General features: G+C 49.8%; 1 protein-coding gene across 5 annotated transcripts; it reads left to right on the top strand.

Annotated features, from left to right (window-relative positions):
- Positions 1 to 12,299: 12,299 nt before the first annotated feature.
- PARS2 (prolyl-tRNA synthetase 2, mitochondrial) lies at positions 12,300 to 19,992 on the top strand. Of its 5 annotated transcripts, none has more exons than XM_004751607.3 (2): positions 12,300 to 12,378; positions 16,344 to 19,992. In XM_004751607.3, the coding sequence occupies exon 2, from the start codon at positions 16,372 to 16,374 to the stop codon at positions 17,797 to 17,799; it is 1,428 nt and encodes a 475-aa protein (XP_004751664.1). In that variant the 5' UTR covers positions 12,300 to 12,378; positions 16,344 to 16,371; the 3' UTR covers positions 17,800 to 19,992. The 5 variants fall into 5 exon arrangements, with proteins under 5 accessions (XP_004751664.1, XP_004751666.1, XP_004751663.1 ...); XM_004751609.3 differs by having other exon boundaries at positions 12,302 to 12,374; XM_004751606.3 differs by having other exon boundaries at positions 12,304 to 12,511.
- The last annotated feature ends 3,649 nt before the right edge of the window (positions 19,993 to 23,641 follow it).

Genomic DNA, 23,641 nt, shown 5'->3' with positions numbered 1-23,641 from the left:
TTAAGGGTTTATATGTTAAGGGTTTTTGTGTCCCACCCAACACGTGGGGGCAAGTGATATCCATCAGGATAATGCTCTAACACCAAAAGTGAAATCTGTGACGTCTGGGCAGTGAGACCACCCCAAAGCCCCCAAACTCCATCTCATGGTTCACCATGGCTCACTGCTGTGGGTGGTGACCTCTCTCTCTTCCTTCCTCTTACCCCCACTGCAGCAGAGTGCCGCAGCTGACTCCACAGCCCTGTCCCCTCCTCCCCCACGTCCTTCAAACCCCACAACTGTGACCTTTACCCTTCCCTAGGCCAGAAAAGCAACTCTTTCTCCTCACACTTCCCCAAACAAACTGAATTCAAGGCAGTTTGCTGGCAAAATTGGGAAGCTGGTGAAGTTTGTCTATGTCCCCAGGCTCCCCAGTGTGCTGCTTTGCCTTACTTTACCTGCCGCCAGTTTGTGTATTTCTGCCTCCATTGCCTCCTACTCCTGTTGAACCTTTCTAGTAAACTCTTTCTGACATTCTCATCCATAACTAACTGTATAATTAACCAACATACACACGCTAGAGTTTCTTTCAGGGGTATCTGCATACTGGACAAAAGACAAAGAGAGAAAGGAAACCCCATTTTCAGGACCATCTCCTATGTGCAAGGCAATTCATACATGTAAGCTCACTAAATTCCTCATGAGCCCTGAAGAGTAGGCACTATAATCCTCAATTTGCCGGATGAGGACACTGAGCCACTGAACAAGGTCACAGATAAATATGGGAAGGGCCAGGATTTGGACCAGACCTGCCTTTGTTGTGTTCTGCCTTCTGGGACAAAGCCCTTCCTCGAAGATCCATCATCTCTGGTCTAGAGGTAGGCCTGTGATAAACTCCTCCCATCACTTTACCCCTGTTCCCTCCCCAGCGGGTACTGGTCTCCCTGCCCAAAGGGCCTTACCTCTGTGCCTTTGTATGTACTATTCCTCTGCTGGCTCTTTTTCCTGCAATTTCTGTCCCAAGTGTTTGCCTCAAAAGTGTCTCCTCCAGGGAATCTTGTCAAATCCTTCCAACTGTCATTTTTCACTCTCTTCTATGCAAGGAGTGCTCTCAGGGCATTGCGACCCACTGTGTTACATTTGTTCTCCTCTCTCTGGGTCATAAGTCAGCTCTGGAATTTTTACAGCAGGAACCGCATCTAATTCAGCCCTATAGCCCTGCTCTGAGCTTGGCACACAAGATACGCTTAGGTTCGTTGTTGAGCTGAGTAAACTCACAGGAGTGATATGACTACCTCAGTCCCAAATGGGTGACTCCATTACCACCAGGAGCACAAGGGCTGAGGTTGGGGCCAGGTCTGCAGCTCAAAGACCTGGGAGGCTTGGAGCTCAACCAGAAAGCTTCAGCTGTCTCTCCACCTTCTCTCCACCTTCTCCCAATCCCCAGTTCTGCGACTGGGAAACCGAGGCAAGAGAGCAGGACTTGGGCATGGTAGAGCAACAAACTGATGACAGATGCACACTTGAACCCCAGCCCCAGACCCATTGGCCAGTGCTCTCTCTCCTCTGCCAAGTTTACTTGCAGTAAATCCAGGAAGACTACAGGCTTTCTCTTCATTCACTCAGCAAATACTTACCAGGCACTGGCCAAATGCCAAGAATAGTGCCAAGCTCTGGGGCCACAGTGGAGACCAAAATAGGCCCTTGCTTTCAGGGAGCTCACAGTCTCGGCCAGGCAGAGCAGGTGGCCTTGTGGGCCACACTGGGGACATTGGAAGACAAATGGAAAACTATCAAGAGTTTTAGCTGGCAGCACTGGCTGCCCATCCCCCACCACACCAGTCATACTCATCCTGTGTTAGTGGCCTTTCCCCACTTCCCTGGCTGTTGGATTCCCTGGCCCTTGGCTCCACCTGTTCAGCAAGTCACTGCCAGGTGTGGAAGCCCCCAGGAGGAAGCTAACGGGAGGCTGATCTTGATTTGACTACAGCTTTGAGCCCTGCAGAACACCTCTGTCCACTAGGTGGCCATGAGAACGTCTGTCATATCGCTGAAGCAGCAGGAGCTCCTTAGCGGGGAGTGTTGGAGACTAAGAGCTTTAATGACCCCATCATCGGAGTAATGAAGATGAATCCCACTGGTGCTGCTTGCCCACTCCTTCCTCTGGGTCCAGCAGGCAACATCAGGCAGCTGGAAACTCCCGCTTAGTGTGCGTGAGGAAAGCACGTTAAAGATCGTGAAAACAGATAAGATTTTTCAATGATGGGTTTCTAGAATCTCATGTTGGAAAGAACATTAGCCGTCACTTCTTTCAGCCTCTCCTTCTAGATCAGAGCTCCTCTCATCAGTGAGCATTCTCGAAGGAGTGTTTAAACCGTGTGCATGCCCCTGGAAGACAGACAATTCACTGCCTATTGAGGGAATCATTCCATTTTTCAGCAGATCTTTAGTCTGCGATGTATGTCCTGCTATTGAGTTGAGATGTTCTTTTCCAGGGCGCCTGGGTGGCTCAGCCTGTTAAGCATCTGCCTTCAGCTCAGGTCATGATCCTGGGGTCCAGGGATCGAGTCCCACATCAGGCTCCCTGCTCAGCCGGAGTCTGCTTCTCCCTCTGCCTCTCTCCACCCTGCCCCCTGACCAATCGTGCTCTCTCTTGCTGTATCTTGTCTGTCTCTCTCAAATAAACAAAATCTTTAGAAAGAAAAAGGAAGGAAGGAAAAGAAAAAAACTTTTCTTTTATTACTACTGCCACTATCAAGTTCATCTTCAGGGCCACAAGGAACATACCCTAATAAGGAAGGTGAACTTGAACAACTCACTTTGGTCTGACTACTCTGCCAGTGGGCGGGCTGAGCTGTGACCCAGCCCTCAACTGCTGGCCCCCCGTCCGAGAGCCTGCACAGAGTGGGTGTTGGCAACTGAAAGCTGAGCAGAACTGGGCTCCTCCTCATCCCTAATCAGGCCCCAAGGGAGCACCCTGTGCGGATGGTGGTGGCTAGATGCCAAATGAAGTGAAATATCTCCTTTTCTCAGGCTGTTAACTTTTTTTCTTGTTTAAGGAAGGGGAGGATAATGACATTTAGCACTTTACAACTCAGCAGTAAAATGAGCAGATGGAAACAGATCCCCAGCATTGCGGGCGTGCTTCCAGGGAGAAACCCTCCCCGCTCCGTCTCAGGCTGGGCTCCGTGGGGCCAATTCAGCGGCAAGGCTTGCTGATGGACCAAGCGTGTACCCGAACAGCCAGCTCCTTCCTGCCCCAGCTCCTCCCTACTCCAGGCTGCCCATGGGTGAACCATGGCAGGCTCACCCTCTTCTACCTACTCGGGTCACATTTCCCATCTCCCCAGTGTTGTGAGGAGGAGGACGGGGGCACAGAGGTGAGCGAAAACTCTTCTGGAGAGGTGGAAATGCTCCACCCAGCCTCTAGGCGGCCACAGAAGAACAATTTGACTGAGCTGGGGAAGTTCCACCTGCAAGTCAAAGAAAGTCATTGTCATCATCGCCATGGAAACGACTTAATGAGAACTTGTCATGGGCCATTCTGGCACACATCTCACACACCTCGCCCCATTTAATCCCCACAAGCCCATTAGCCGTGTATCAGCACTGTCTCCATTTTACAGATGAGGAAACTGAGGCTCCGGGAGGCGAGATGACTTTCCTGAGGTCCCTCCATACTCCTTGGAATGTAGGCAGGGTGAAGAGTACTAACAAATGGTTCTTTAACTATTTGGGGTCTAGACTACTCTCTCCTCTATCACATATGTTGCTCTATAAACTGAACACTTAAAAAATCTGAACGTGTTTTTCATGTTTGTGTTTCCAAAAATAGTTAATAGCTCGTTGACGGGGCTTGTTCTATTTTGGTGTGTAAATTGTGTCATTAAACTGCAGCTCCTCTATAAGTTTTATTTGTCATCCAGGAAGTAAAAGAAACAAACAGAACCACCCCTACTGTGGTGGAGATCTACTGTTTCGTCTGCCCCATGCCCTGCCTTGCTGGGGACATCTCTCCTCTCCTATCTGGGCTTCTTAGGGGTCCTCCCCAACTCGGAGAGGTGCAGAGGGCTGCCAATCATTATATCCCGCCCTCCCCCCAAGTTGGGCCAATCAGAGTCCTTCCCACAGAGTTTTCCTTCTGGGTGCAACGGGACAGAAGACGCTCTCTGTCTGCTGGAACAGCTATTAACAAGTGTCCCTGTTAGGATTAGGCGTAGCCTGGTCATCAAAGACGTGAAAACAGTACCCTTTTACCAGCTGGCGTGCATTTATCTTGCAAGGCCAGCTCAAGCAACACCGCAGTGCCTGCCCATGTTCCATGCTCCCCTCACCCACTAGGTACCCACCCACTAAGACCACCCTACAGCATGCACCTGCCGCTTTCCACCCGGCTAGAAGCTCGGGGCTAGAAGCCTCAGGGAGAAACCATGAATCCGTGGGGAGTGGAAACGGGGATAAAACCCCCAGCCTCATAAGCTGGGTTGGGGTGGGGGGACAGGATAAATCTGAAGCATATTCCACAGTCTCCCTGTGGCCCTATTGGGGCTGATGCCCCACTGCCCACAGCAGAAAACTGCTAGTCAGTTGCCATACCCTGGATTCACATCCAGCGCCCTCTGCTCTCACTCTCCACACCCCACCAGTGCTTCCTGGGATCACCTCCCAAATAATCTACTTGACCTAGCATTCTTGCCTCGAGTCATCTTCTGGGGGAGTCTGGCTTTAGACACCTTTAAAGTCCTCCCTCGTCCCAAGAGGAAGACTTTACCACAGCAATATTCCCAGGGCACTTTCTTCACACCTCTGCTGCAGCACTTCATGTCCCATCTTGTATTAAGTATGAAATAGGAAGGGATGTGCACTTATTGAGAACCAGATGTGTACCAGTCACGGCACCAGATGTTTGGTGCTCCTCCATTCATTCATTTATTCACTAATTAATTCATTCGACAAATATTTCTTAAGCATTTGCAATGTGTCAGGCAATTATCTAGGCGAAAGGCTGGCAAACCATGGCCCACAGGCCAGATTCAGTCAGCGGCCTGTTTTTATAAATAAAGTTTTATTGGAACACTGCCATGCTCATTGTTCACAAGTCTCTATGGCTGCTTTCATGTTCAAACAACAGAGCTGAGTAGTTGTGACAGAGACCATAGGGCCTTCAAAGCATAAAGTATTTACTGCCTGGGCCTTTACAGAAAGTTTGGTGCCGATTGGTCTAGGCAAATAAAAGAACTAGGTAAGGCATTTACTGTGTAAAATGGTGATCAATGCTGTGAAAGAAAAAAAGCAGGGAGAAAGAGAGGATCGGGAGTGATGGGGGCAGAGGTGGGGATTGCAATGTAAGTGAGGGTGTCAGGACGTCCTGGCTGTGAGGGTGACATTGGACCAAAGACCTAGAGGAGGGGAAGGAGGGAGCCTTGTGGATGTGAAGGGAAAACGCTGCTGGCTGGAGGAGCTCACAGCAGCGGCGAGCCACACTGAGCTATTAACAATAGCTAATCCTACACTGAGTGCTGTGTACCAGACACCCTTGCAGCACTTCACATACATAATCTCATTTAATTACTTAAAAGTCATCATCTTATTACACATTTAATCTTGCAAAAGAATGATCTGAATGTATTTCTTTTTTTAAGATTTTATTTATCTGAGAGAGAGGAAGAGCGTGAGTGTCAATAGGGAGTGGAGGCGGTGTTGGGTGGGGAGGCAGAGGGAGAAGCAGGCTCCCAGCTGAGCAGGGAGCCCGATATGGGGTTCAGGGCTCAATTCCAGAACTCTGGGACCATGACCTGAGCCGAAGGCAGATACTCAATGGACTGAGCCACCCCCGCGCCCCTGAATATATTTTTGTTACTAGTGTTCATATGGGACTTTCAGCTTACAAAGTTGTTTTGTAATGTTGTTAACTTGCTTTTCATAACATTTCAAAGAGTTTACTGACCCCATTGTATTATACTCAAAGACCAGAAAGGTCAAGTCCTTTGATCCAGATCACACAGTCGGTAAGTTCCAGAACTGGAAAATAAACAAGCGTATTTAGATCGAGACACCATCTCCCTCGCTCTGAGCCAACGGCTTCAGAAGGCACAAACTCCAACTCATCCCACTCACCCCTAACCCAAACAGTGCACCAAAGAGAAAGTGGGGGGGGGGACCTGTTGGAAGGAACTCAGTTCCCTCACCCTCCCAGATGACAGTGACCAGAGAGCCTGCTGGAATCACAGCCACACTCACAGAGGTGTGATGATGGTTCACGATGTCCCAGGACAGCTACACTATGCCACAGTCTCGAGCCTGTGTGCCCGTGCTCTGCAGAGGTCACCGTGAGCAGGTACTCGAGAGGGAGTTACTGGGTGACAGATAAACAATTGCTGGTATTTTTTGTTGCAAGTTTAACAAGGCATTTCTATGAATTGGTGGAATTATTCAGAAAGACATTAATTTGGCAAATAGGTATTGAGATTTACTGTGTGCAGGAAAGAGCAAAACCTTTCAACATAGTAAGCGGATTTACTGCAGCAGGGCTAGAAATGGACATGACATGTCCCTCCACCCTTTGGGAGCTCATGGGCTAGTTGGGGGTGTGTGTGGAGAAGAGATGCATTTTTTGTATCTTGCCTAGCTACTGACCTAGTTGTGTGTCTGGCACTGTGCCAGCCAGGGCTCCTTCCTCGTCAATAATAAGAATAATAATAGCAAGCCCTCCTGAACCCTGACTCTGCACCGGGCACCGTGCTGAGTCCTTTACATCTTCATCAGACTCCCAGGGAAAGCTGTCACTGCTATTTGAAGGCTGTGGCATGTGAGCCTCAGGGAGGTTGAGTATCCCCCACAGGTACATGGTAAGAAGGCAGCAAAGTGAGGATTGGAACTCAGGTCAGTTTGCCTCACTGTGTGTGCACACTCAGCAGTAACCCCAGAGAGGGAACAGACACAATTTTGAGGGGGTCTCAAGAGAGGGAGAGTCCCGGCCGGTGGGGGCTTCAAGGAAACATCCCTAATGTTACATTACATCCCTAACGTAACATCCCTTGAGCCAAGCCCTGAAGAGCAGGTGCCCAGACAGAGGGGCCCCAGCAGAACAGAAACGGTCTGTTTGGGTGATCGCTCCTGCAAATCTGGTTAGGAGTCGAGGCATGTCTGATACAAATAAGTTGACACTGGGATGCTGTGAGTGTGGAAATCAGGTTTTATGCCAAAAAGACCTGGAAATGATCCTTTCTCCCCCTTTCACTAGTTGTGTTGAACGTGGACAAACTAACCAATCTTTCCAAGCCTTGGTTGCCTCATCTGTAACATGGACATAACAGTGGTACTTGTACCTCACGGGACTATCATGAGATTTAATCAGATACGGTGTAAAGCATTCAGTACTGCCCCTGGCTCAGAGAAAATGGTGTATAAATGTGAACGATGATGATTAGTAGTCACACTCTTCAATTCTGAGGATTCTGGATAAAAAAGGGGCCCACTAAAACACCTGGGTGGTTCAGTGGGTTAAGTGTCCCACTCTTGATTTCAGCTCAGGTCATAATCTCAGGGTTGTGAGATCAAGCCTCACATCAGGCTTCACACTCAGTGAGGAGTCTGCTTGAGATTTTCTCTCTCCCTCTTCCTTTGCCCGCCCCCCACTTGCTTGCACACTTCCTCTCTTTTTTTTTTTTAAAGATTTTATTTATTTATTTGACAGACAGAGATCACAAGTAGGCAGAGAAGCAGGTAGAGAGAGAGAGGAGGAAGCAGGCTCCCTGCTGAGCAGAGAGCCCGATGCGGGGCTCGATCCCAGACCCTGGGATCATGACCTGAGCCGAAGGCAGAGGCTTTAACCCACTGAGCCACCCAGACGCCCCTACTTCCTCTCTTTTATTTTTTTTCTAAAGATTTTATTTATTTATTTGACAGAGAGAAATCACAAGCAGACGGAGAGGCAGGTAGAGAGAGAGGAAGGGAAGCAGGTTCCCTGCTGAGCAGAGAGCCCGATGCGGGACTCGATCCCAGGACCCTGAGATCATGACCCGAGCCGAAGGCAGCGGCTTAACCCACTGAGTCACCCAGGCGCCCTCTTTTAAAATAAATAAAATCTTTTTTTAAAAGTTGGGGGGCTACCTTCCCAGCCTCCTTCTGGTCTTCTCTAATGACCCTAGACTTAGGCATGAAACAAGTGAACAAGTGATACACTCTGGGCCCAAGGAGAAGAGGCCACTGAAGAAAAAAGAGATCAGTGTCGTGCATGGTGGCAGGAGTAAGGAGTCTGAAGGGAATGGGCAGCAGCAGAATGATGGTTCTCTCTTTATGATAGGTGAGGGGAGCTGCAGGGTCTTTCGAGTTGGAATGAATTGAAGGATGAGCCACATGCTTTCCATGACATCTCCCATTGAACCTTCACAATGGCCCTATGTGTGCCTCATGATTCCTGTGTTACTAATGAAGAACCGAGGAAGCAGGAGACCCCCAAGTCACATCTCTAGAAGTGGCTGGCAGAATGCCTAGCCAAGGCTGCCCTGCCCCCCTCCCGTCCAGTCTATCTGGGCTAACACGCTGGGGGTGGGCTCAGGAGTCCACCTGGTTGTATGTCCCTGGGCCATGGAGTCTCTACCCTCCTCTCCCACCCCTGCCCCGGTCTGGGCCATTGAAGGAGTCACCCATTCCGCCTCTCTCACCATCCTCTTCCTCCCTTCGAGTTCACACCTCACTCAGGCAAGGAAACATGGCGGCCCATGTCCTTCCCTGGTGTAAAGTCCTTCCATTTCCTGCAGGCTGGCTTTTCCCATTGGCCGGCATCTTCAGTAGAGGAAACAGCCATTTTCTTGGAGTGACAATCATTCTTGTTTTCAAATTATAACAAATACATGGAATGCAGGGTGAAATGCAAAATGCCCAGGGACTTTCTCAGAGGAGTTGTTTTGCGCTAAGCCGCAAAATAGATGAGTGTGTGTGTTGGTGGGAAGAGGAGTATCACTCTTCAGGAAAGACCATTCACTGTAGCTCAGAACTGAACAGAAGCTCACAGATTGGTCCAGAAGGTTCCGGCACACTGGCACCCACAGCCTTCCCAGTTGTGTTTCCACGATGCCTGGGTGTGCTGTGTGCTCCAGCCAGACTATGTTTCAGCCTTCTTCCTTGCAGCTAGTGGTCACCTGCTTTCCCTCTGACTACGTTGTCTTTCTATCTCCCCTGTCATCCTGGGAAGCTCCTAGTTATCCTTTAAGGTCCATTTTTACGTCCCCTCCTCCAAGAAGCCCTCCCTGACTCCATTCTCTCTCTCCTCCCCCATGTAGAACAGTTCTTGATTTCCTCTCTTCACAACTTCTTACCACAGGATTCTGGGACCATCACTTTGAGAAGCAGACTCTCTGGGAAATTATGAGCAACTTGAGGTCAGGAAGTTTACCATGAACTCTGACTTCACTTGTTCATTCAACATGTACTTAGAGGCACTCTGTGCCAAGCCATGGGCTCTGGATGAGGGAATAATTCAGTGTGTCCTTGGAGGGGGGTTGCCTGAGGAAGAAACTGTCTATCTACCTATATATCTATTCATTCATTCATTCATATATTAAAACAACAATCAAAAAACAAAATGCTTTGCTAATCCCCAATCAGGCCAGGCCCTCTGGTCAAGGTTAAGGATACATAAAAGAGCAAAACCTGTACCTACCACCAGGGAGCTCCCCAGTCTGACCAAGGACCAGTGGAAGCAAACTACTAAGTGTGTGGTGTGTCCCCAGGGCTATGGGGCACCAAGGGCAGGTGTGGCGTGTGGGGTCCTTTTGCTTTTTTTTTTTTTTTTTTTTAATGACACTGAATGAATGAATGAATTTTTTCTGTGGGGTTTTTTTTTTCTGTTTTATGGGTTGTGGGGTTCTAATCACGAATGAACTCTATGAATCAATACCCAATAGATAACTGATCAAGTAATTGATTGAAATGTCACACCAGAAGTTGCTGTGGGAAAAGGGCTAGATTCTGGGTCTCCACCACCCCTGGACTTTCTCAGTGGGGAGCAAATCTACTCTGACCATGGCTGGCTCCAGGCTGCAAAACCTCCTGCAAAAGCATGGTAAAATGCAGCAGTTCTCGGCCTGCCTCCCAAGGGGGTCGTAAGCATTAATTAGTTACCATTGGTAAAGTGCTCTGAAGATGTGGGGGTGTATAAACACGGCAAGTCATTGGGCCTTTCCACACCACTATGCTCTACAGCCTGGGAACTGCTAATTGAGAAATAATTAACACCTCAGGGTGCGGAGGATGGATGCCTGGCACTTCCAGGATTTGGAGAGATGTAATAACGTGCATGGGAGCAGGGAGAAATAAGGTTGCCCTGTGGGTCCTGATACTGAAGATTATTCACCTCCTGCCCCCGGAGAGGAGGCGTGGGGAGTGTTGCCTCAGTAAAACCTTTAGGATTGCACTCCTTAGGGAAAGTCTGGACCACAGTGCTGAGCTGCAGAGGCCCAGTGACATTCTTAAAGTAAAAAAGCTCAAGTCCAGCCCAGCTGTGCTTGGCTTCCTAGCTGGGGGGAGGCAGATGCCCCTCGTGGGGTCTACGCAAGCTGTATTTTCTTCCACTCTAGGACCAGTGTGATGACACCTGTCGACACTGCCCCCTGCAACCCAGTGCCCCACCAGGCCGTCCAGTGCCTTTCATGTAGACCCACTGAACTAGCCCAGATTGCAGCTTAGATCATCTGGGGGGGCGACTGACACTAAGGTTCGCCCCAGACTGATATCCAGCATCTCGGGGCAAGAGGACTGAGGCACAGGGTGGGTCCAGTGCAGCTCAGATTGAGAAGAACTACTTTGGCCTGTCAAGCACTTTGTGAGAAGCAGTGGGAGATGAAGATGTAAACCCTCTGACACCCTGTGATTCCCTCATACCAGCTCATTTCCTGATTCCCTCCCCAAGTGCCCTGGTCTCTCAACCTGGCCATTCCACTCCATTCCCACCACCATTCTTGTCTGGGGAAACTCGACTCAGTTTAAAGATCACCTCCTCACTGAAGTCCTCCTTCCCTACCCTCCCACAGGCCTTATTACACTGATCATACAATGTTGCTCCTGGCAGATCTCAGGGTCTGAGAGCGTCTTGGGGCCGGGGTCTTATATTGGGTCTGGTACATTTTAGGCACTCAATAGACTACAGCTGTTCTTAGTTAACTGAAGTTACATGATATACGCTCCCTCTTCAAGACATGTGTGCTTGTTCCCTGTGTCTAGAACATTCTTCCCCCAGACAGCTGCAAGGCTCTCTCTCACCTAAAGGTCTTTGCCAAAACGTCACTTTTTAGATGAGGCTTTCCCTGATTATCCTTAATTGCAACCACTCTACCTCCAACCCATTCCTTTTTCATAGTTAATTTTTTCCTCTATGGATGGTTACAGATGGATCCTGTCTTTTCGCAAAACTTTGGTATTTTGTTTACCATGGATTATTTTTTTACAGTAAACTTAATTAATTGCTTAAAAATACTACTTATTTTGGTTACCAAGTTCCTGTTGCCCTCCTAAATTTCCTAAATTTCACTATATTGATTTATTGACTCTTTTCACTAGAATAAAAGCTACCTTGAATGCAGGGAATTTTGTTTCTTTTGTTCACTATTCCCAGTTTCTCCAAGTTGTTGGTACATGGTAGCTGCTCGAAAAAATATTATTTTTATTTATTTATTTTTAAAGATTTTATTTATTTATTTGACAGATGGAGATTGCAAGAAGGCAGAGAGGCAAGTAGAGAGAGAGGGGGAAGCTGATTCCCTGCTGAGCAGAGAGCCCGATGCGGGGCTCGATTTCAGGACCCTGAGATCATGACCTGAGCCGGAGGCAGAGGCTTAACCCAGTGAGCCACCCAGGCGCCCCTTGAAAAAATATTTTTTGAATGAAAGTTTGATTTAGTTTCTTGAAAACTGTCTTGGGCTTTGTAATGAGGGTACTTTTTTCTGCTTAAAAAATTTTAATGTATTTAAATTGAAAACCTGTAAAATCCTAGGGTAGATTCCGAACGGAAAGGCCCTAGCGTTGCCTTGGTTACACCGCCGCCAGCCTTTCCATTCCGGGAGTGGGGAAGGCCCGGGCAGTGGGAGGCAACGCCAGGCTGTTATCATAGAGTTACACCTCCCTAAGTCCTAGAGGGCACTTCCGGAACGGTAATTTGCTCTACGCTGACCAAGCCAATCTATGGTCGTGAAGGAGAGCCGAGTTCTTTCTCTTTAGCTAAACTTCCGGAAAACCTCTCACAGGCGTCCGGAGTCGGGTGGAGCTAGTCTCCGTGAGAACGGCTTTGTGATTGGCAAGAAAGGCAGGAGGCGGGGATTGGGGGCGGGTAATTCCCCTTAGCGCAGGCGCGCTGGGCCGGCGTGGCGGGCGCGCGGACAGCGTTGACTGGCACTTCGGTTGGTGAGCGTGGGTGACAGCACGTGCGTCCCTCCTTGGTTTGGGGCGGGGTCGCAGACACCTGAACTCTGGGATAGTGTGTTTCGTCTGTTGTAACACGAGCGCAGACCTTTCTCCCCTGTGGACCTCGGGTCTTGTGAGTGTCACGGTGTTTCCGGAAGTGCCAGCCCTGGAGAGACCCTCTGGGACCGCCTGGTGGCCCGGCCAACCTTCCCATTTTATGTATGGGGAAACTGAGGCCTGGAGACTGAAGTCACTTGACCACGGTCACGTAGCCAGTGAAGGCCGAGCTGGTTCGTAGAACCAGGTCTGGAGCCCCATTGCTTTGATGCTACACGGTCCCAGACGGAAACGGTGGAACTTGCAGGCGAGGACCTAGCCTTCCAGGTGTGCCCCTGTGCTCATCTGCAGTGTCGCTGGTCAGGTGACCTCACATCCTTGAGCTTACCTCGTCTGTGAGTTGAGCGTGATTGCAAACACTGTAGCGCTCCCTATATACCGGGCACTGTTGGAAGTGCTTTACGCACAGCTTTCCTGATGGGGTTGCAGGGCCATTGTGAGTTAACCTTAAAAGAGGCCTGTGCCTCAAGGACCTGAGTAGCTGCTCTGTAAAAATTTGTTGAATGACTGAATGACTCAGAGGCTCTTTGCCAGAGTGTGAGGTGCAGGACAAGTTATTTCCTATACGGCTTTCGAGGTATTGTCTGTGGATAACCTTGAGAATTTTGAAATCATAGTACTTAATCTTCCACCTAGGTAAACTGAGGGATCTGAGGATGGAGACACATTGCGGGTGAAGGCAGAGGGCTTATGGCTCTTATTTAAACTACCCAGATAATTGTTGCATTGTACCCCATCGCTTTGCTTTTCGTTCACTAATACCTTTGATCAGCAAATATTAGGCATTGTGCTAGGCCCTGAAATCTGACAATGTAGAAAACATCACGAACGCCTCGTTTAATGGAGGACTAGGACGTGAAGCATTGCTCACTCCCAGTGCCTGGCACACAGAAGTTTCTCAGAGATATTTTTGAAAATTATTCCAGAACAGTAAACAAGGAAGAGGTGTGTGCAATGGGGGCCCAGAGAAGGAAGTGATTCTCTCTTTTTGGAGGGGTTGGAGATGCTTCTTGCAATAAGGAGCTTGAATGTTGCTGTTGCTGGGGTAAAGCTGGCCTCTTCCAGGAGTGATGAGCAGTTTGGGACATGTTAGGGGAGTGATGGGATAAAAAGCTGACAGAGGTGTGTTAGGATCAAAATATGAAGAGGCTTTCTATGGAAATACCATCTCAAGAAAATTATGATGGGGAGCCATTGATGGGTTATAAGCAGGGGAGTGATTGGATCATCTTTTAGCTGTAATCTGGAGACAGGACAGACAGGGTTCAAGAGTCATTCAATCCAGTCACTGATGGACATTTATTGGGTATCCCCTGTGGGCAGGCACCGTGTGTAATGCTACAGATGCAGCTTGGAATAATACAAGCACAGTTACTGCTCACGTGGAGTTTATAATGCTTTTCCCAGTGTAGTCCCTGGACCAACAGTATCAGCATCACCTGGAAACTTGTTAGAACTATAGTTTCCCTGCCCACTCCCCAGGCCTACTGAATCAGAAACTCTGGGCCTGAGGCTCCACAATCAGAGTTTTAATAAGACATCCAGGTGATTCTGATGCTCACTTAAGTTTCACAACCACTGGGCTACTGCATTGGACCAAGCATTTTTGAGGAGCTAACCCAGAAGAGGCAGTAAGCCAGAAAGGAGGGGGTGAACTTGAGAGGAAGGTCGGACAGAGACATACCTGTCTGCTTTAGGAGGAATCAAGGGGGAAGGAGTTTTTGGTGTGAGCCACTGGCCTGAAGTGGGACCTGAAGTAAGTGAGGAGGTCAGATGGGAACGTTTTCAGTCAGTCACATTAGGGCTCTGTGATAGTGCATCGCAACCTGTCTCGGGCCATAGGCCATGTAGGAGATGGTAATATTTGTACCATGCATGGGGGAAATGGATGAGGCTGCCTGAGATGGCAGGGGACCAGCTGGAAGACTCGAGGCCCCTGGGAGCTGGAGGGGGCCGAGCAAGGGTTTCAGGCTCCGGAGCTGAGAGGATAACCCATTGTCCACATACGGCAGGGCAGCTCTTTGTAATGGGAGATACTGAAAGGTAGAGGCTCTCACTGAACTTGGCAGTATAAATCAGGAACCTTAAAAGAGTTCATATGTGTTGACCAGTAATTCCATTCCTGAGAATCTCTCCCAAATGTACCACAAACAAAAGCCTTCTGTTCATTGTAGATTGTATGTAACAGAGAAAATGACAACTCTGTGTAGTAGGAGAATCATTTCTGATATGCTTAATGAAATGCTGTATTGCCATCAGGAATATGAGTGTTTTGTGAAATCCTAGAGAAACACATGTGCTCATTCAGCAGACAGTGTCTAGTAAAGCCCTGCTCCGTGCCGAGTGGCAAGCACACTCAATAAGGTCCTTGGCCGCACAGAGCTGCATACCCAGGGGAGCACAGGCAGCGGGCTATCTGAGCAGTCAGTCTGAGCGATGGGTGATCAGTAGGGGCTGCTGTGGGAGAAGCTGGCCTTCTGGGCAGGGATGTGGGGCAAGGAAGGCATCCTAGAGGACAGGATGGGGATCCCGAGGCTGGGAGCATAAGCGGTGTTGGTATGCAAGGGGCACAGAGTGTTTAAGAGGGAGCATGGCACATTCTGGAACAGGGAAAGGGCTATTGACAAGGCCAGCAATAAGCTCAAATGTGCGCTGGAAGGGTCAGAAGCTGAGACCTGATTCTGAGGGCAGCAGGAAGTCATTGTACTGGACTTCAGGAAAAGCACTGTTACCATCCATGAGGGATGCATCCCTTGTGGCTGCAGCATGGAGAATGGATTGGAGGAAGGTGGGTTGGAAGCCAGAGGGGAGGCTGTTGCAGTGGCTCATGGTGGAAGACAGCAGTGGCATGGATGGAGCCTGTGGAGGTGGGGAGGAGGAGGGACAGACTGAACAGCAAGCGAAGAGGCAGGAATGACGGGGCCAAGAGGGCTGCTGTGTGGGGGCCATGAGGGGGCAGAGTGGATGGACCCAGGCATCTGGTTTGGGCAAAGGGTGGCTTTTGGGGCCATGGAGAGTGATAGGCTGCACTGGGGGGGCGGGGCTTGGGGGGAAGATGCTGAGCTCCTTCCCAGTGCTGCATTTAGAGTATCTGTGCAGTGTATTCTCTCGGGATACAGTTGGCTAGGTAGGTCTGAAGCTTGAGAGACATGTAGGGAGTGCAGATGTTGACTCCCAAGTCATGAGCGTGAGGCCTGGTGGGGAGTGCTAGGAGGAGGGAAGAGGCACAAGACACTTAAGGAGGAACCGGGCTGAGGGTGTGGGCAGAAGAGACAAGGACTCGTCAGCAGCAGTTATGACCAGGCTGAGGGACTGGAGTTGATTTCCTTTTCTTTTTTATTTCTTTCTGGTTTTTTCCCCCAGTTTTCTATAGCAACAATAGCCTGGATTGTACTCATAGAATGTGCCAGATACTGTTCTATTAACTTTGTATAACTCTTCTAAGTCCCCACAATAAACCCGCAAGGGTGGTCCTGCTGTATTACCATTCAGCACATGAGGAAACTGAGCACAGAGGGGTTAGGTCACACGTCCTGAGCTACACAGGGTGCAGTAACAAGAAGCACTCCAGGAACCCAGGCTGCCTGATTCCAGAGCCCTTGTGATCCCATGCTGTGGTGTCCCTCCACAGTATGCTGTTATATTTTTATAAATGGGAGAATATTGATTTTTTTTTTAAAAAGAAGTAGGACCTGAATCTGCTAGAAAATTAGAAATGAAAGGGTTTGCATCTGCAAAGTCGGTGGCTGTCTCAGAAGTGTGTTGGAGACCAAACTCATCCGGCTATGTCTCGTCTGGGTGTCAGGACACAGTTAACGCTTATCTCTGCATGGCTCATTTCTCTCCAGGCACAAGTGCTTCTCTGGGCCAGGTGTCATGAAAGGGCTGCTGTCAAGATGCAGAGCACTGCCTGTCCTGGCCACCTGCAGCCACCAGCTCTCTGGGTGTGGTCCTCACAGGTTTTACCACCGTGACCCCGAGACAGGGAAGCGCTTGGTGCTGTCTCGCATGTTCCAGCCCCAGAACCTTCGGGAAGACCAGGTGTTGTCTCTTGAGGGCAGGTCTGGCGACCTGACGTGTAAGAGCCAGCGGCTGATGCTACAGGTGGGCCTGATCCACCCGGCAGGCCCTGGCAGTTACCACCTCCTGCCGTATACCGTGCGCGCCCTGGAGAAGCTCGAGCGGCTGATAGACCAGGAGATGCAGGCCATCGGGGGGCAGAAGGTCAACATGCCCAGCCTCAGCCCAGCGGAGCTCTGGCGAGCCACCAGCCGCTGGGACCTCATGGGCAAGGAGCTGCTAAGACTCAGAGACAGACACGGCAAGGAGTACTGCTTAGGACCCACTCATGAGGAAGCCATCACAGCCCTAGTCGCCTCCCAGAAGACAGTGTCTTACAAGCAGCTCCCATTCCTGCTGTACCAGGTGACAAGGAAGTTTCGGGATGAGCCCAGGCCCCGCTTCGGTCTTCTCCGCGGCCGGGAGTTTTACATGAAGGACATGTACAGCTTCGACGCCTCCCCAGAGGCCGCCCGGCTTACCTACGGCCTAGTGGGCGAGGCCTATGGCAGCCTGTTCCGCAGACTGGGGCTGCAGTGCGTCAGGGTGCAGGCGGACGTGGGCAGCATCGGGGGCACCACGTCTCACGAGTTCCAGCTGCCGGCTGACATCGGGGAGGACCGGTTTGCTGTGTGTCCTGGCTGCGGCTTCTCGGCCAACATGGAGACGTTGCGCATGTCGCACACCGACTGCCCGGCCTGCCGGGGCCCGCTCACCGAGGCCAGAGGCATCGAGGTGGGGCACACGTTTCACCTGGGCACCAGATACTCCTCCATTTTCAACGCCCAGTTCACCGACGCCCAGGGCAAGCCATGCCTGGCTGAGATGGGCTGCTACGGCCTGGGCATGACGCGGATCCTGGCCGCCGCCATCGAAGTGCTGTCCACAGAGGACTGCATTCGCTGGCCAGGGCTCCTGGCGCCTTATCAGGTGTGCCTCATTCCCCCAAAGAAGGGCAGTAAGGAAGAGGCGGCCGCCGAGCTTGCAGGCCACCTGTACGACCTTATCACGGAGACGCTGCCGCAGCTCCGCAGGGAAGTCCTGCTCGACGACAGGACCCATCGGACTATTGGAAACAGACTGAAAGATGCCAACAAGTTTGGCTACCCCTTTGTGATCATCGCAGGCAAGAGGGCCCTGGAGGACCCGGCACATTTTGAAGTTTGGAGCCAGAACACCGGTGAGGTGGTCTTCCTCACCAGAGAGGGCGTCACGGAATTTCTGAGCCAAGTGCAGGTTGTCTGAAAGCCCCGAGCCACCCCCACCCCATCCTGCAGCCTCCGGTGTTCACTCTCTTCACTCTCGGGCTGCCATTTCCTACACTCCCAGGGCGGGTCTCTCTAGAAACAAGGCAGCTCATGGAAGGAGGGAGCATGCTAAGGAAGCTGACTTTTATCCAGTCCTTTTAGACTGTCTGTATTTCAGGTCTGTGATTCCATTCTCTGGGCTGGCCGTGCTGCCAGTTTCCATTTGTCTTCTCTTCTGGTGAGGAGGCAGAGGGGCAAGAAAGAGCTGCTCCTCTCGGCCCTTCAGTGAGTCACTTCCCTTCTCTTGGCCAAGTTTCCCATGCGGAGGGTGAGGGTGGCCAGTGGCCAAGGCCCTCCCAGCTCCGGCAGTCTGACCCCTGGCCTCCTGATGCATTTGAAGAGCAGGCCCACCAGCCCTCCCCCACTGGACATGTCTCTTCCCCTGCTGGGGCCTCAGATTCCCCATCTGTGACATGAGAAAATGGAACTAGATCTGTAAAGTCCTTACAGCTGTCACCAGTGGGTTCATAAGAGGTTCACGACAGGCAGATCTGGTTCCTCTGATCTTCCATAGTCTAAGCTACATGGAAAGTTGATAGAATTAGCTACTGGCCCAAAAAACCACCTCCAGAGACCTGGCCATATTGAGGCGGCATAGCACAGAGATCAGGTTCTGTTGACTGAATGAGCCTTGCCTGTCAGTGAATGGTGGTAACACCTGCCATTTTAACTGTGCAGTGGCTTCCTACCTGGGACTCGTCTGTCCTTTCTTCTACTCTTTCTACACTCCACTCAAAAACAAAAAGAAGCCTACCTTTGGTGGCTGGGAATATGTTTGAAACCATTTCTTCCCCCAGATGTGAGGGATAGCAGGCTTCAGGTATCACAGTGAGCTTGTCCTGGGAGCAGAGTTTGCTCCTCAAGCCACACCAGGGGGCACATATCAAGGTCTCTGCCTGAATTCTCTGGAAAACTAGGATCAGACTTGAGCCATCCCAGCATACTGCAATTCTTGTCTTAGCCAGTTGTCCCACTTGTCAAACAGCTTCCCAGCAGTTTACCGCTACTGCTGTTACTGCTCGAGTAATCCACGCCCAAGCGCACACCATCAGGTTTGTTGATGTACATGCCAAGTGCTGATGGGCCCCAGGCCTACCAGTGGTGCTCTGGGCCTGGCATTTGGGCCAGGAGATGTGCATTCCAAGAGCAAACCTAGAAAGGCTGGATTATAAATCAGGGACCTTCCCCTGGGCTGCACTTTGGTCCCACCCAGTTCAGGTTAGGGTCTGGGTGTGGCGTGGGTGTTGTGCATTTTAAAGCTCTGTAAATGATTCTGAAGCGCCTGTGCACAGAGTTGATTCACGGTTCCCAGGCCTGGGCCGTCCCTGAGCGGCTTTGTGGCTGAGAGTTTTGAGTCATTTGCTCTGTACATTATCGGACTGATGGGAGCTCTCTGCTTTTAACGATTTGCTCATTTATTTGTTCAGGGCCTGCCACATACCACTGTGCTGTGAGGCACTGTCGTGTATCATTTTCGTACTCTAAACTGTGCAAGGTGGGTGCTGTTTTTACGGAAGAGGCACCTGAAGCACCTTACTCGGGGGTGTACAGCTCCAAAGTATCAGAGCCAACATCCGAAGACTGACCAACACTGATTCCATTCTCATTACAACTGCATGGCCTCCACCAAGACAAAAGTACTTTCACTAAATAAAACTGAATTATTTATGTCTATCTAATCAAATTAGCCTCAAATAGACAAGCACTTAGAATTTGTGCAAATTGGCATTTAAATATTTTTAAATATTTAATTAATTCTTACTGATGTTTGGTTGATACATGGAGTTACATTCATTTAGGTATGTAACACAGTGATTGAGTAACTACTTTAAGCGATACTCACAGTATAGCTCCCATCTGTCACCCTACACTATTATAATACCATTGACTATATTCCCTGTGCTGTACCTTTCATCCCTGTGTCCTGTTCGTTCCCTAACAGGAAGCCTCTACCTCCCACTCCCCTTTTTGTAATTGTGAATTTGTGCTCCATCAGCTGATTTATGGAAGTTGGAAAGCTAGCCTAATGTAAGCACTTTAAAAAATCAGATTTCAGGGGGCGCCTGGGTGGCTCAGTGGGTTGAGCCTCTGCCTTCAGCTCAGGTCATGATCCCAGGGTCCTGGGATCGAGCTCCACATTGGGCTCTCTGCTTGGCAGGGAGCCTGCTTCCCCCTCTATCTCTGCCTGCCTCTTTGCCTGCTTGTGATCTCTGTCTGTCAAATAAATAAATAAAGTCTTTAAAAAAAAATCAGATTTCAGGAATAGAGAACCAATTAACTTTAAAATCTTCATAAATGTGCAAGTTACAGAATAATTCGAGGATGATACAGAATCATGGAAGTTTAGAACAGGAGGACTTGGAGCCCCGCCTGTCCACCCCTCATTTCACAGATGGGAAGCAGGCCTGGAGTGGGAATTAACCTGCCGCACACCATCTGACTGGCAGAACACCTGACTGCAGGCCAAGAGCTTTGTCCCTAAATCAGGCTACCTCTGGTTGATCTTGTTGCAAGAGATGTCTGTGCCAGATCGGCCTCTGGACTACAAAAGCCTTGGACATGTGAAATAGGTACCATCCTTTATTTTCCAAGGGAGAGAAATACAGGGAGTACAGTGACTGGCCCAAGGGCAAGCTGAACGGAAATCCACGTGTCCTGATGACTAAGCCAGGGTGTCTTCTAAGAAGCCAGGGTCAGTACGCTATGGTGGGAAGATCAGAACCTGGAAGAGACATAATCCTAGATCCACTGCCACTTGCCAGGGATGTGACCTTAGACAAATTACTTGCCCTTTATGCATCTCAGCTTCATCTGTAAGATGCGTTCATGGCAGTGCACTTCCCAGGGGGTTGCCTGCATTCACTTAAGTGAAATGCTTAACCCGGTGCACTCAGGAAACACATCCTTCATAAACCGGACGACTTAGGAAAGGCCACCACGGGGAGCTCGGGGTCTGCTGGTAACATATCTCAAGACCTGCATCTAGTTTTCTTGATGTGATGCTTTATAACCTTCCTGCGGAGGGCCACATGCAAGAACTAAGTGACGCCTATAGAATGGCTCCATCTCCTTAGAGGAAAGAAATATTCAGACCATGTACCTTACTTGCTCTCTCCTATTTGGTGGAATTTGCCAATGTTACCTCTTGCCATACTGATGAAAGGGGGATGCTGGCAAAATAACAGGCATAAGATGTATTATCATTGCTCATTCCTTGGGGAGATCTAGAAGCAACTGGCCAGGAAATATTTAGCAGAATTAATACTTGGGGACAAAAGCTGGTGCATAACAAAACCACTGTGTAAATCAAGCCTAGAATGTAAATCAAGGGCTTCATTAATATTCTGTGTTTTAATGGAAGAAACACCTGCTGGGCTATCAATAAAGGCATTTTGCAGAAATCTGTTGAAATTGTCATTTAACTATTTGAGTGCCAGGGAACTTCACAGAGTTCCCACCATCATTTCTACACCAGGATGCCAGAAACCTTTTTAGACTGGATTACTATGCATCCAAGGGCATGTAAGGTTTTGTTTTTAGAATCAGGAAAGGTTTTATACTGTGGAAAATGGGAAATATTTTTATGTTGTTATTGCAAACTCAGGATATACTTGAAAAAAATCAAGATGCACTTAATGACTTATATCGTAATGACCCACCTTAGATGCTGGAGTCAGACTGTCTAGGCCACTTGATAGCTACATGACCTTGTGTGAGATGCTTCCTCGGTAAAACAGGGACAATGGTGTCAGGCTCACAGCAGGGTAAGTGGCAGCTGCCCTTATACTAGGCCAGTTAGCCCTTTGTATGTAGTCGGGGGGTGCGCGTGGGCCAGCAGAATGGGGTGGTATCTTTTTAGGGTCCCCGTTCAGGTACCACTTTGGTGCAGGGATGCTATTCACTCCTATTAAGCCAACCCCTGAGGCTGCTAATGAGCTTACAGGGTTAAAGCCTAGTTGGTCTTGGCGAAATAAAACTGTAGGCCAGGAGAGTGAGGACGAAGCACTTACTGGTTAATGGTGACTGGGGACATGCCATTTGTAAGGGAAGAACTTGTCACCCAGCCTCAGCCAGAAAGCTTGTGGGCTGACAGGAGCCCTACTGGCAAGGTGTCGAGTGCTATGGGGAGTCATCTGCAGGCTCTGGCAGACTAGACTCTGCGCAGGCTGACAGTTTGAGGACATTGCAGGACACTGAATGTCAAGACTGTACCACAGCAGGGTACTGTACCACAGCACCGGAGGGAACAGGCAAGGGCCACTGGGTCTCACCCCAGCTCTTCAAAGACAGAGACCCAGTCTTGTTACAGAGATCTCCTGAAGGGCTGAGGGGAGTCATGAATCCAAATCCTGGCTCTACTTTTCACTAGCTAGCTAACTTTGGGCAAGTTACCCTCTGTACCACTTTCCTTGTCAGTGAAATGGTACTACTGTAAACTACTTTCCTGCTCCCAGGCAGGGTAAGCCAGTCCACATAAAGCACCCTAGAATGCTGGCGCGCCCTCAGTGCTCAGTAGGTGGCCGGTGTTGTTAGTGAGCCAGGCCGCTCCGCTCGCCCCCTCGAATGTGCTCCTTGCCTTTGCTTGGGGGTCCTTCAGCCCATACTCACCACCCTTTCCTGGTCCCTCTCCCAACTTCATGGCCTGTATCCATCATGTGTGGTGGCTTCCACCCTTAATCCACTTAGAACTCACACCCCTTCCTTTGGGCCTTCAGTGATTACTTGTGTGTACCTGCTATGTGCTGAGCAGGTGCTGTGCTGCGTGCTGGCAGTACAGAAGTGCACGGTTCAGGGTCCCTGACTCAGTTTACAAAGAAGGGGGAGGAATCATCCAGTAAGCAGAAAATTAAAATGCAGTGTGGCAAGTGTGGTAATGGTTGTCATGGGACATGTGGGATGGGACCAGGAAGGCTTCCCGGAGAAGGCAGCAGGCCTGGTTAAGAACTGGATGTTAAACAGGAAAGGGAGGAAGACCTGGGGGGTGGAGGCAAAGGTACAAGTGAAAGTAAGAATGCTCCAGGCAGAGGGAGCAGTGTCCACAGCCAAGAACATGGCAGGATTGGAGAATTAAAAATGTGTCCTATATTGAGAGCTTAGTTTGAGGCAAGCTGTTCCATGGATGTCACATGGATTAATTCATACAATTCTCACAGCACCTGCATGAGGGAGGTGCTATTATGCTGTTTGTTTTGCACATAAGGAAACTGAGGCACAGGGCCTGAGGCCATCAGCTAATGTGTTGCAGGGCTGGAATTGGAAGGCCGATATCTTGGCTCTAGAGGTGTGCTTAGGCCACTGCACCCTCCTGCCCCACAGCTGAATGGAATGTGTCTGGGATGGCTGGGCTAAGGTTGGAGAGAGGAAACCTTAGGGGCAGTTAGGGACCAGACCTTGAAGGGCCCTGAGTGCCACACCAAGAATGTTGAGGGAAGGGAGAGCCACCAAGGGCTCCAAGCAGGGGTGAGGACTTGCTTGTTGTGGCTCTATTTCTCTTCTTTGGAGCAGTTTCCAGTTCAAGGTGAGATTTCTGACATCTATCTACTCAACAGTGACCTTGAGGGCAGAGGCCTTGGAGGCCTTGCTGTTGGTTGGTGCCAATTGGGTTAAATATTTGTAAAGTAAATGGAATAAAAACACAGAAGAGGAGGCAGATTCCCTCTGGAGGGAGCTGCTTGGGTTCAAATCCTGGCTCTGACACTCACTAGTGGTGAGACCATGTGGCCCCATCTCCTTTATAAAATTGGGATCGTAGATCTAAGCCGCATGGTCCTTGTGATGAA

The sequence above is a fragment of the Mustela putorius genome, unplaced genomic scaffold (assembly GCF_011764305.1).
Source record: "Mustela putorius furo isolate JIRA1106 unplaced genomic scaffold, ASM1176430v1.1 tig00003853_pilon_pilon_pilon, whole genome shotgun sequence".
NCBI classification, from domain to species: Eukaryota; Metazoa; Chordata; class Mammalia; order Carnivora; family Mustelidae; genus Mustela; species Mustela putorius.
This window is presented reverse-complemented; position numbering and strand designations above follow the sequence as displayed.

Coding starts and splice junctions, on each gene's coding strand:
- PARS2 (XM_004751607.3), top strand. CDS start 16,372: ATGAAAGGGCTGCTGTCAAGATGCAGAGCACTGCCTGTCCTGGCCACC.